The sequence below is a fragment of the Apteryx mantelli genome, chromosome 29 (assembly GCF_036417845.1).
Source record: "Apteryx mantelli isolate bAptMan1 chromosome 29, bAptMan1.hap1, whole genome shotgun sequence".
Lineage (NCBI taxonomy): Eukaryota > Metazoa > Chordata > Aves > Apterygiformes > Apterygidae > Apteryx > Apteryx mantelli.
In genome coordinates, this window is record NC_090006.1 from 4,809,627 (window position 1) to 4,822,161 (window position 12,535).

At 69.5% G+C, this 12,535-nt stretch overlaps 1 protein-coding gene across 2 annotated transcripts; it reads left to right on the forward strand.

The window, feature by feature from the left end:
* The first annotated feature begins 190 nt into the window (after positions 1-190).
* On the forward strand, positions 191-6,033 carry REEP4 (receptor accessory protein 4). 2 transcript variants are annotated; one of them, XM_067312433.1, is made up of 8 exons: positions 191-420; positions 3,053-3,125; positions 3,227-3,303; positions 3,621-3,741; positions 3,956-4,069; positions 4,560-4,692; positions 4,883-5,052; positions 5,137-6,033. In XM_067312433.1, the coding sequence occupies exons 1-8, from the start codon at positions 389-391 to the stop codon at positions 5,200-5,202; spliced, it is 786 nt and encodes a 261-aa protein (XP_067168534.1). In that variant the 5' UTR covers positions 191-388; the 3' UTR covers positions 5,203-6,033. The 2 variants fall into 2 exon arrangements, with proteins under 2 accessions (XP_067168534.1, XP_013798932.2); XM_013943478.2 differs by lacking the exon at positions 191-420 and having other exon boundaries at positions 2,222-3,125.
* Positions 6,034-12,535: the final 6,502 nt, after the last annotated feature.

The following is a 12,535-nucleotide window of genomic DNA, read 5'->3' on the forward strand; positions in this document are numbered from 1 at the left end:
CGCGGGCCCCCCCCCGGGCCGTTGGGGCGCATGCGCGGCCCGCGGGGGGGCGGGGCGGCGCTGGAACGTTGCAACATTCAAGTTGTTACATTCGCTTCCGGCCGCCGCCGCCGCCGCCGCGGGGGGTCCGGGGGGTCCCGGCGCTGCGGAGCCGCAGCGGCCCCGGCGCGGCCCGGGGGCTGCCCCGCCGCTTCCCCCCCCACACACACACACACCTTCGCGGGGCTCGGGGCCGTGCGCCGGCCCCCCCGCAGCGCCCCGGCTGTGCCGCCCCCCTCCCGCGGGGAGGGAGGGCCCCGGGCGCTCCGTGCCGCCCGTCTCCGCCCGGTGGCGGGGGGCTCCGGCAGCCGCTGGAGGCAGCGGGGCAGGAGCCCCCTCCGCCGGCACCATGGTGTCCTGGATACTCAGCCGCGTGGTTGTGTGAGTAGGGCTGGCCCCGGGGCGGGGGGGGGGGGGCTCTCCCGGGCCGCGCGGGGCGGGGGGGGGGGCCGGGGAGGGGCTCTCCCGGGCCGGGCGGGGGGGAGGCCCCGACGGCCGCCGCCGCCGCCGCCATGCCCATACAAGTACAGGGAGCGGGCGGAGGCCCCCCCCCCCCCCGGCCCCGCAGCCTCGCCTGCCGCCGCCGCCGCGAGCGAGGGCCGCCCCGGGGCTCCGTGCCGCCGGTGTCCGGGGCCCCCGGTTGCTGGCGGCCCCTGGGATCGGTTTCTCGTCCCCGCGGGCGATTCCCGGCTGCGTTCGGCTCCCTGATCGCGGGCAGCACGCTTCGTCCCCCCGCGGCTCTCGCTGCTGCTCTGCGCCTCCTGGCTGCCGGGGTTTTGCGGGAAGAGCTCTGCCCTGGCCGGTGCAGCACCCAGCACGGATACCGGCTCCGCTCCGCCAGGCCTGCGGGAACACGTGTGGCCTAACGGGTGCAAAGTGGGACCAGCCCTGGGCTGTGCTTTTGGGGTCTAGCTTATGGTAGATAACGTTTAGAAACTGTGTGCTTAAGAGCTCCAGCCCGGGACTGTTTAACTGTTGGCGTAACAGTTGACCAGCCCGCTGCAGCGGGGAGGGAAGCAGAGGAGCAGCGTGGTCCGGCCCAGGTAGCCGTTAGGACTTTGGCTTGGCTGTCAGAGCCTTGTGACTGTCACACTGCAGAGGGACTTGGCCGGGGCGGGGGGTCTGAGCTGACTCACCGGTGGAGATGCTAAAGGGCAGGCCTGTGTTTTGAAGAACTCTTTCCTCTGGATCTCTTCTGCTTTGCTAAATATTTAGATTAGAAGTGACAGCTGAGCGGTGTCTTCAGCATGGTGCTTTTCACGGGAACCTGGCTGGGGCTGGCCCATATGGTCTCTGCCACCCTTGGCAGAAGTAACCCGCGCTGGCACGTGGCCACGGTTCCCCTCAGTGCCCTGGGTTGAAAAATAAGAGCCGGATTCCTGCTGTGTTGTGGCTTCCCTCTCTTTCCTGGCAGGATGGCTCCCCTTGGCTCTGGGCAGGCCTTGCCTGCTCATCTGCAGGCAGTGGCACGCTTGTTCATCCCGGCTGGCGGGTGCCCCAGGAGCACCCAGCACTGCTCCCCGGCTGCCGGCTCCACGTGAGCCCAGACGTGTAGCCTCCCGGCAGCTTCCTGGGGACTGCGAGCTTCAGCACGTGCTGCTGCCTCTGGCCCAGAGATAAATGGGCTGTGGTGTACCGAGATGCGGGCACAGGGCTGGCTGGCATGGGGTGGCGTCCCATCCTCGGTGGATGGATCCAAGCAGTGGTGGTTTTGGGAGGGAAGCAGCTCTCATTGCCTCTATGTTGCCTATGAGAGCCCTGTGGGCAAGCGAACGGAGCCGTGGGCACGCTCTGGGAGGCTGTCCCGGGCCTTGCGTGTCGGGGCAGACCTTGGCACGCAGAGGTCAGCTGGGGACTTGCGCAGATGTCTGCCCTCTGGCCGGCTGGACCGCTTCGATCCAGCCTGCAGCTGGGCATGGAAGGAGTTGGCGTGGAGAGAGCTGCTGGCGGAGGGCCCAGGCTGTGTTTGCCTGGGGGCAACCCGGGGACCTTTTAGAAATGGAAAAATGTCCTAAAAGTATCCTGAGTCCTCGGGTTTAGGGCGCTGCTGCCTGCCCATCCGGGAGGAGAGCTAGCCTGGCCAGGGCCTCGCGGAGCCTAGCAGGTCTCTGCCCGGCAGCGTTGCTGGCTAGTGGCTGTAACTCTCCAGGACTGTTTGCTCCCCTGGCGAGTCCCCGGCTCTGCGGGAAGAGCCGAAAGAGCTGTGGCCAGCTGGACTCAGCATCAGGAGGCCGAGCGTGCTGGAGGAGTCCCCCGTGGGGAGAGGGAGTCCCTGCAGCCCCCAGGCTGGGCAGCAGGGTGGGTGGGCGCACAGGCTTGGAGATTGGTGGGGGCACCTCTGGTGTCCTCCAAAGCAGGGTCTGGGGGAGACCCTGGACCTGGCGCAGCCCCTTCTGCCCGTGTGAGGCTGTGCAGCAGTTTGGTGACTTCCCTGTACCTGCCCGCCACCAGGGCGGGAGCGGCTGAGTCACCTGGCCACGTGGAGCATGTTTACAGGTGGCATCCGTCCCCGGGAGGGGATGTGCCCCAGGGACAGATGGGCACCGTGTGCAGGAGGAAGATTAGCTGTGTTTGGCCATGCCAGTTTGCTGCTCTGGCACTGACAGTGCCCGTGGGGCTGATGCTGCCTTTAGAGGGAGCTGAGCCTCTCCTGGCAAGCTGGAGGCTTGGAGGGCTGTTGCCTGCACGCTGCCTCCAGCTGAACGGGAGCTGAGCCTGCGCCGCGGCTCCTGCCGCGCCGGTGCTGCTGCTTCGACAGGTTGGGCCGGTCCCCGCGGAGGCAAGCTCGCGGGGGCGACGGCATGCTGGCGGGCCACCGGCCGGCTCCGCACCGTGGCTCCACGCTGGCGCCGTCCCTTCTCCCCGCGACTCTGAGGGCCGACCCGCTGGCCAGCATGGTGCTGGAGAGGATCAAGGGCAAGCTGCGGAGATGGGGCAAGCAGGTGTGCTACTCCCTGCTGGTGCTGCTCTACATGTGGTGGCCCGCATGCCTCACGCCCTCCCTCCGTTACAGGCTGGTCTTCGGCATGCTGTATCCTGCCTATGCTTCCTACAAGGCTGTGAAGACCAAAAACATCCGGGAATATGTGAGTATGAGGGACGTGGTGCCTGCGCAGCTGGAGCCCTCTGCTCCTTCCCTGCCCTGTGCCCCAGCCCCTGGGTGATGGGCCTGCCCGCTTCCCCGCAGGTGCGCTGGATGATGTACTGGATAGTGTTTGCGATCTTCATGGCCACGGAGACCTTCACTGACATATTTATTTCCTGGTAAGCTTGGTGTGTGTGGTCACTGCAGCACTGGTGCTCTGGAGGGTGGTGGGAGCGGGTCTGGAAGGATCCCTGTGTCCTGGGAGCACCCATGCCGTGGGGGAGGCGGCTGCCTTCCTTCTGCGTGCTAGGAGAGAAGCACAGGCTCACCCCACTGCCTGCCCAGTGCCTGGGTCTGTGCCAGCCCCCCCAGCCTGCTGCCGGGTCTCCAGGCCTGATGCTAGAGTGAGAGGCACCATCACCCTGGGGTGAGAGCAGCAGGTGCCCTTGGAGCCCCCGGCACCTTCTCACCTCTGTGTCCTCCCCCTCTCTGGCAGGTTTCCCTTCTACTACGAGATCAAGATGGCCTTCGTCATCTGGCTCCTCTCCCCCTACACTAGAGGGGCCAGCCTGCTGTACCGCAAAATCGTGCACCCCACGCTGTCCCGCAAAGAGCAGGTAACGGGTGCCTGGCTCTCCTGGGCCCTGCACGCCCTGGGGGGAGGGCTGGGGGGCGGCAAGGAGCTCGGCTCACCGGGCAGGACCCCTGGCTCAGAGCAGTGTGCTGGGTGAGCCGGCTGCGAGGCCGTGGGGCAGGGCTGGGGGCGGGTCGTGGGGCCGAATTCCTCCCTGAGGCTGTGCGTGCTGAGTGCCGCGGCGGTTGTCCTGGCAGGAGATCGACACGTACATCATCCGAGTCAGGGAGCGCAGCTACGAGACCATGGTGCGCTTTGGCAAGAAGGGCCTCAACATAGCAGCCACGGCCGCGGTCCAGGCGGCAGCCAAGGTACCGGGCGCGTGGGGCTGAGCTGGGACCGGGTGCACGGGGCTGAGCCGGGACTGGGCCGTGCTGTGGGGGCGGAGGCTGCTCTGGTTTTCTGTAGGTGCTTCAGCTCCGGGGATTCCAGCAGGAAATTGCTGCCCCGTGTCGTTCAAGGCCGTGCTTCTGCTCGCCTTTCCTGTTCTCCCGGCTGCGCCAGCCTGGCTTCCCGCACACTCCCCGCCACCTCTGCCCCAGTGCGGCAGGCGAGCGGCGACCTACCCAGGGGCCGCCTGCGGGAAACCTCGGTGCCTGGGGCTGGGCCGGCATCGGGTCCCGGCCGACCCCTGGGAGGAGTCTGCGGGCGCAGAGCCCTGTCCCGCGGGACTGCATCGCCCTGGGCTGTTGGCACCCAATCCTGCGTGCAGGCACCCCAGTGCCTTGGGTCTGCCCGGTGTCCCTGTGGCTTCCTTCCGTCCTTTCTGTGCCTCCTGCACTGTCTCTTCTCCCCGGACAGAGCCAGGGCGCACTGGCCGGGCGGCTCCGCAGCTTCAGCATGCAGGACCTGCGATCCATCCCAGACGAGGCCCCCGTGCATTACCGGGACCCCCTGTACCTGGAGGAGCCAGAGGACCAGGGCCAGCCGCTGGGTGAGCAAGAGGGGCAGCCGCGAGGGGCTGGAATTGGTGTGCTCCCGGGGAGCCTGTCCCTGGCACGCTCTGACCTGGCTCAGGGCAGCAGGAGGCTTGAGCGAGGCCCCATGGGGAGGGGTAGGGGCAGTTATGGCCCCAGGGCAGGGGCTGCTGTGCCAGGAGCTGTTGCGTGACCCCTGTCCCGCAGGCTACCGAGCAGCTGTGACCGCCCGGCAGTGCGAGAGCGACACGGATGATGAGGAGTGCTGGTCGGACTCGCCAGTCTCACCCAAGGCTGCGTCCCACGGCAGGGACCCCAAGCCGCTCTCCAGGAGCCAGAGCCTGCGCGTGGTGAAGAAGAAGCCGCAGGGCAAAGAGGTAATGGCTGAGGGGTGCAGGACTGCCGGTGTGGGGCCACCCCGATGTCGAGTGGGACGTGAGCCCCTCTCTCTCCCCATGCAGGGCTCTTCCCGCCTGGTGCGTGCCCGGATCAGGAGGAAGGCAGCTCAGCAGGACCAGGACAGTTAGTGCCCTCAAGGAGGCCCTTTGCCAGGAGTCTTAACCTGAGTTTGCTGCTGCAGCACAAGGAGGGAGCCACGGTTTGTGTGTCCTCGGCCCTGCGGCTGCTCCCTCCCGTGTGCCTCACGCTGGGCGGCCAGGGAAGGGGCTTCCCTGCCGCTTTACACTGAAAATATCTTGTTGTTTGCCCTTTGCCTCTTCCTGGCTGCCCTGTACATCCCAGGGAGCTACCTGGCTGCTAATTGAGCCCAGCTGCTTTGCAGAGGGAGGGCAGGTCTGTCCTGAACCCTTCTGACCCTGACATGGCCCCGATGCCGTTCCCAGCCGTGGCCCTCCCTGAGCATCGCTGCTGCAGGTCAGCACCGGTGCCTCTCCCGCTGCGCCCTGGGCTGGCTCGTGCACCGTGGGAGCAGGCTGCCTTTCCCCGGCCTGGCAGAGCCCGCGGGGAGCGACGCCGCGCGGGGTCCTGGGCCCTCACGCTCTCCTCTCTGCCCTGGTGAACACTAAGGGCTCTGCTGGGAAGCCGCATCCTTGGCCCGGCGTCCCTTCGGGGCCCTGCTCTCCTGACACCGCATTGCCTTACTCCCTGTGTCCCCTCTCCTCCGGAGAGATGTGCCTTGTCCCATCCGTCCTCTGTGAAGCCAAAGACGCAGCCGGTGCCAATCGCCCTGAGCCGCAGGTGCCTTCCTGTGCTGCCCTGGCCGTGCCTGCGGCTGCAGGCCGCCCTGCGTCCTCCTTACTTGAAAGCACAGCGACAGTGCCTGCCCGTGCCCTGCCCAGCACCACGCGGCTCTTAATGTTTTGTACATGGACAATAAATCTTATTTCAGACTTTCAGAAGTGGGAATTGCTTCGGTGCTGCGCCCCTTTCCTGGGAGCTGGGGCCGTGCGTGGGGCTGGCGCAGGGAAGGTGAGCAGGGGGGTGGGTGGGATGCAAGGGGAGGACGCGGCGCTCGATCCGGGCTGGGGCAGGAGGGCTGTGGCTGCGGGGGTGCTGTGAGCCCAGGGGCCTGGGGCCGTGTCTTGGCCTTTTGCCGCATTACCGTGGCTCCCATGGCGTGGCAGCAGCAGCCGCCGCCGTGTCCCAACTGGCTGCCCCTGCTGCTGGGATGCCTCGGCCTGTGGCATGCAGGCAGGGCTGCAGAGAGGGAGGTCCCCATCCCCGTGGCCTGGCTGGGACCAGCAGCCCTCTCCCTGCTGCGACTTCCCCATGGCACCTGGCTCCCTTCGCCCCTCTCCCTCAGGGACTTCTGCCCTGCCTCGGTGGGGGCGGGGGGGCAGCAAAGCCTCCCAGGGCAGACCAGGGTGGCATGAGGTGACAATGCTGCCTCGTGTTACATCTCCTGTCCCCGTGCCCCTAGGAGCCCTCCTGTCCCCCTGCGCCCTGCTCTCCGGCCTCAGTCCCCTCGCTCCCAATCCTCCTGCCTCACCCTTCGGGCCAATGTTATTTTTAAACCCTGGCTGCTCTCTGTTTCTGGGGCTCTTCGGGCGGTGGAGAGGGTTTCCGTCCTTCCCCGGAGCCTGTGTCTGCACCCCAGGCAGGGGGCGGCTGCCCGGCACGGGGGCAGTGCTGAGGAGCAGGCAGGGGTGTTGGAGCAGATTAGGTGGAGGTGGCTGGATTAGCTGTGTAAAACTGTCTCGGAGATAATTACTTAAAGCAGCGGAAAAGGAAGGCTGGGTGGGGCCGGGAGAAAGGCCGGGGGTTGCCCGTAATCCTGCTAAAGCCGCTTAGGGAGCGTGGTTCCTCCAAGGATACAGCCCGGAGCGGGATGCTGGGGGCTGGCTGCCCTCGGCAGAGTGCAGACCCCAGCGGGTGCTGGGTGCCAGGCAGTGGGTGCCCGGTAGTAATGGGGTGCCAGGCTGCCTGGGGGGGGGCACAGGGCCCCCCCGATGCCTGACTCCTCTTACGGCAAGCACTGCACTCCCCGCTGCGAGAGGAACCCCAGGAGATGCTAAAGCCGCCCCTTTGGCTGTCGCCTCCCCTACCGTGCGGGGCACCCGGCAGCGCAGGGGGGGCTGCCCCGGCCCCGCGTGCTCCTGAGGGCAGTGGCAGCCTGCTCCGCTGCCAGCCGCTGATCCCAGCCGTGTCAGCGCCCAGGCCGCTGCCAGGTTGCAGTCAGCAAAGCCGTAATCTCCCTCCGCTGGCAGGGCCCCAGCGGCGCAATTACGTGGCTGACCTGAGCTCGCCCATCCGCTGCGAAGGGCCTCGCCGGCCGGGCGGAGGGGATGCGGAGCCGCGCTGGCAGCTGGGGAGCTGAGCCTGCGGCGGCATCGCAGCGAGCACCCGGCCTTGCTCCGGTGCAGGGTCGCTCTGCCAGGGGCAGCGCTCCGTCCCCTCCAGGGTGCAGGGACCCTGGCCCAGGGGCGGCCGGAGGAGCCCAGCGCCGCACGCTCCCCGTGCCAGGGGTGCGGGAGGCTGCTTTCCCCTAACCAGCTTCCCCTCGTGCTCGCAGGAGCGAGGTTTGGGCACCGACCTCAGGCTCGCCCGCTCCTGCCAGCCTCTGGCTGCCCTGCGCTCAGCTCCCGCGGCTTTCCTGCCCTCCAGCCCTCCTTGCTATTGCCGCAGAGAGCAGGTGCATGCTGGCAGGGGTATCCGGCAGGGCTGGGTGACAGAGGGGTGTCACCTCTCCCCACTGGCAGCGGGGCCAGCAGGAGGACGCATCCCATGCCCCAAAGAAGCGCTGAGCCCCAGGAAGCTGGCGCCCCAGGGCCAGGGACTGCCCGTTCTCGGCCGCTGGCGGGAGATTGCAGCCCAAGCGGGGATGAGCCATTCCCTTGGCACTTCCAAAGGTCAGGGCTCAGGCGGGGGCATGGTAGGGGCTACCCAGCCGGGTGCCGCTGAGGGTGCGCGGGGCTGGCAGCCGGGGCCGGGCTCCCTGCAGCGCTGGGGCTGGCTGTGCCCTTGGCTTCCCGGCGTCAGCACCGGTCCCCAGGGCGTCCGACCTCGCACCGGGGCTGGGACGCGGCGGGGGGAGGCGAGGGGGAGCTTACTCATTAACTGCCTCTGCCGGCCAGACCTCCGCGGGCGCCGGGTGACCGCTGGCCGTGGGAGGTGACGGTGGGTGCTGTCTCGTGCGTCCCGGTGGCACCTTGTCCCTGCGCGTCCCCTTGTGCTGCCCGGGGCTGGGTGCCGGCTGAGCCCCGCCAGCCGCGGGCAGGGGCTCCCCCCCACCGTGCACCCCCCCGGGGTGCCACGCAGCCCCAGCAAGCACCGAGCTGCCCCCGAGCAGGCTGTTTTGGGGCTCCCTCGCAGATCCCCCCCGGAGTGGACCCCCCACCCCGTGGCCCAGCCTCCCAGGAGCCTTGGCCTCGGCGGCCGGCCCCTGCCCCTCACCTCCGCAGGCCTGGCCTCCCCTTCGCCGCGGCCCCCTCCCGCTCCGGCGCCTGAGTCAGCTGTTCCAGCCCGGAGCCATGTGAGGCCGCGCACACATGGCTCCCGGCGCTGCACAGGGCTGTATTTTTAGCAGACGGTATCAAAAGCATAATTATGTCTGTTGTTTAAATGCAGCCTCTTTTCTGGCAGCCCCGAGAGTTTTCAGCTGCCTCCCGACGCAGAGGGCAAGGAGGCAGGATGCGAAGCGCCGGCCCCGGCTGCCGGGGGGCTGCCCCGGGGCCGCGGGCTCGGCGGGGCCGGGGCTGAGACCCCGCCGCCCCGGCAGGTAAGGGGTCCCCCCTCGCCACCCCCGCCGGCGCCTGGGCAGCGCCCGTCGCCTCCGCAAGCGAGCCCCAGGCCGCGGGCGAGGAGGAGGAGGATGAGGAGGAGGAGGATGGTGGGTGGCGGCGGGAAGCGTGGGAGCGGGAGGGCTGCCCGAGGAGGGGGCCGTGGGAGTCGCAGCCGGGCCGCCCCATCCGCCCTCCCTGCCCGCTCCGGCTGCTCATCCCCACCTCCCCGCAGGCGACGCTGCCCCGGCCCGGGAGCGGTGGTGGCCATGGCCGGACGGGCACCCCGGGAGCGCGCGGGCGCGGAAGAGAGGCCCCGGCCGAGGGCGCGAGACCCCGCCGGCTCCCAGGTAGGTGCTGGCTGGTCCCCCCCGGCGCTGCCCCTTGGCACCCCGCCAGCCGCGTGCTGCCCGGCGGCTCCTTCCCGGCAGCGGGACGTCGCAGCCCGCTGGCACCCGGCCAGGCAAGGAAACAGCTGCTGAGGGGGTCCAGCCAAGGCGGAGGGGTGCGGAGCAGGGAAACCCCTGTCGCACGGAGGGCGGCGCATCCCTGGACCTTGGCTACCGGCTGCGGCTGGGCTGGGGAGCGTGCCGGTGGCGGAGGGCTGCCTGGCCCCCCGAGGAGGGATCCCGGCTCCTGGCTCGCCCCGCGTCCCTGGCTGCCGTGCTGAGCCTTCGGCCCCGGGGTGAGCTTTTAATTCCATTGAGGTGTTTGAAGCTGGTTGCTGCCACTCGGCTCTGTAAACAAGAGTCCCTGGCAGGCACGGGGATGGCACGGGAGCCAGGCGAGGAGGGGGACCGGCCATGCACCCGTGTCCCCACATGCAGGGTGCTCTGGGACACCTTGGCTCGGGCACCCACCCCTGTCGCTGCCCTTCCCTGGCATGGGCTGGGGGATGCGGGGAAGGAGGGATGCAGGGAGGGGGGATGCTGGTCCCTTTGGATGGGGATGAGCCGCTTTGCGCATCAGAGCACTTTGCCCTTTCCCAGCCTTGACCTTCAGGGCACGCAGCATCCGAGAGCGGCCTGGGAAAGGCAGAGGGAAGGGGTGAAATCTCCGGCTGTGCCCCCTGCAGAGAGGCAGGAAGGTCAGGAGGAAGAAGGCAGGACTCCCGGGTCCTTGGCTTCACGGTTAGGGCAGGGAGGGGCGGTTGTGCCAGGACTCCCAGCGCTGCGAGGGGTGCAACCCCGGCGCGCCCTTCCCGGAGCCCGGCTGCAGGACACCTGGGTCCCCGCTCCTGGAGGCTGCTGGGAAGTGACCAGAGCGTGGGAGCCGCCGGGAGCGTGGGGGGGGAGCGCGGTGCGGCAGTTGGCGTGGGAGCCGCGAGCCGCACCGGGATGCCCTGGGCTCGCTGGGTGGCCGCGGGAGCCGTCGCCGCTCCTCACCTCCCCTGCACCGCTCTCCCCGGCCGCAGAGCGGGATTAGCGGCGCGTACTCACCTCGCAGGGGCCGGAGGAGATCGGGGCCGGGAGGAGCGGGGTGCGGGAGCGTGCGGCCAGCTCCCGCCGCGCGGCTGCCCAGGCCGCGGCGCACCGCGAGCCAGGGCTGGAGGGGAGCGCAGGCTGCCAGAACAGTTGGGCTGTGGCCCTAATTCCCAGAAAGCTACTCGTGTGGGAGTGAGTGTCCTCCCGTGCCCTCCGCTCCGCGGCAGCCTCCAGACTCCTGAAGGTTTGACGTTTTTAAGCACCGGGTGCAGATTAGCGAAAGCGCTCTCGGCCATCTCGCCCGGTGCGCGGCGGGGGGAGCGGGCTGCCTTCCTCCACCGGCACCCTCGCCCTCCTCACCTGCGCCCGGCCACCTTCCCGCAGCGGAGGCAGGTAGGTGCGTGCCGGCTGCGCCGGGCTCTGTGCCGGGGCTGGATCTGCTGGCGGGGCTGGGAGGAATCCGGCGCTGGCAGGAGGAGGAGGAGGAGGAAGGGCAGGGGCAGAGGGAGCCGGAGGGGCTCTGGGCCAGCCGGGGAGGGGGCATGTCGAGCCTGTTTTGCATGAGAAAAAGGCTGGATTTCAGGCTGCTTTCCCAGCCGGAGGCAGGCTGCTCGCCGGGTCCTGGGGCGGGGGGGCCGTGCTGGGGGCTGCCGCGGGGCCCCGGGCTGCTTGGCTCCGGCCCAGGCAGGGCAAAGGCGGCCGGGCAGGGATGGGGGTGCCGGGCAGGTCCGGTCGGGCTCCTCGGCGGCTGGGGCTGCCCCAGCGTCAGCGTGGAGAGCGGGTGCTGGGATGCCAACGAGCCTTTGCGCGAGGACCCCCCCCCCTCCATCCCAGTCCCCCAGCAGTGTTGGGGAGCCGTTGTCCCCCCGCCTGCCGTGACCTCCCTGCCCGTAACCCCCCCCCCCCCGCCGCGGGGGACGGCATCCTCCGCCCCGCGTCCTCGCAGCGTCGCCCCATCCTCCAGCGCCGAGCGGGGCAGGGATGCCAAGGTTTCTAATTCGGGCGCTTCCGGCCTCCCGCCGCGCGTTTCTGGCCGGCGTTTGGCTCGTGGGTGTTTGGAGTTCCTCTGCTCGCCCTCTGATTTAAGGGAAAAGCCAGGAAGAGTGGAGCTCTCGCTGGCCGGGGGGCAGGTTGTGCCAAGCCACCAAGGCAGCGTGCCCCCCCCCCTTGGGGGGTTCTCTCTAAATGGAGCCTGAGCTGGCAAAATTCGAGCTAGTGCTGGACGGATCCCAGCGCCGGGGCCGGATCCCCACCGCAGCGCCCTGGGGGATCCTCTCCGGGGTCATCCTGGGATGCTGGGGACCGGCGGGACCCTGGCCCAGGCATGGAGCGTGCCGGCTGGCGTTGCTCTCCTCCGGACGGGGCGGGAAGGCAGCCGAGCCCCGAAGCAGCCTGCCGGCAGCGGCCCTTCCTCGCGAGGGCTCCAGCGCCGCGGGGAGGCTTTGCGGGACCCGGGGCGCCCGGCACGGGCAGGGGAGCCGGCCTTGCTCCGGCTGCCTTCCGGCTCCATCCGCAGTGGTGGCCCTCGTGCTCGCGGTGGGAGCGGAGGGCGGTCGGGGCAGGCAAGCGGTGGCAGCCGCGGATGGTGGGACACGATGGTGGGCAATTCCTGGCCTCTCCTCTGCTCCGGCTTGCCTCAGCCTGGGACAACCTGTCCCCCCTGTCCCCGGCTGACCCGCTCAGTCAGCCCCTCAACAGTGCTGCGCCGGTCCTGGCTGGCGTTGACTCATCCTTGCTGGCCAGGATGCCGGCAGCCGACCCGCTCGCTCCCTTCCCAGGGTCCGGCCGGGCAGCCGGCTCCCGGCCCAGCGGCCCCGGGGTGCCACGGCCCCACAGCGACACCTCTCCCCCGGCCCGGCGGGGTCTCGCCGGCCGCCGAGGGACCCAGCCCTCCTGGAGCCGTCTGCCCCCAGGAGAGACGGGAGGGAAAGGGGAAGAGAGAGTTTCTCTTTCAGCACCTTCTCATCCCGGGAAGGAACAGGCTCACCCACGCCGCGGGCCCTGTCTGATTCCCCTCCCTGTTCCCTGGCACCGAGCGAGCCCTGGGCCGGGGGGAGCCGGGCGCTGCGGGCAGCAGCCCCCGGAGCAGCCCCAGCAGCGTGGGAGCGAGCGGCCGGCAGGCAGCGTAACCGCCTTGCTCGGGGGGCACTGGGTCCTGCACGGCCCCGTGCGTGCCCCAGCGGGAGCATTGCTCCGGTCTTTGCTGCAATAAATGCCAGGAGGCTGCAGGCAATTGCAAAGGGACCTTGCTGTCATCC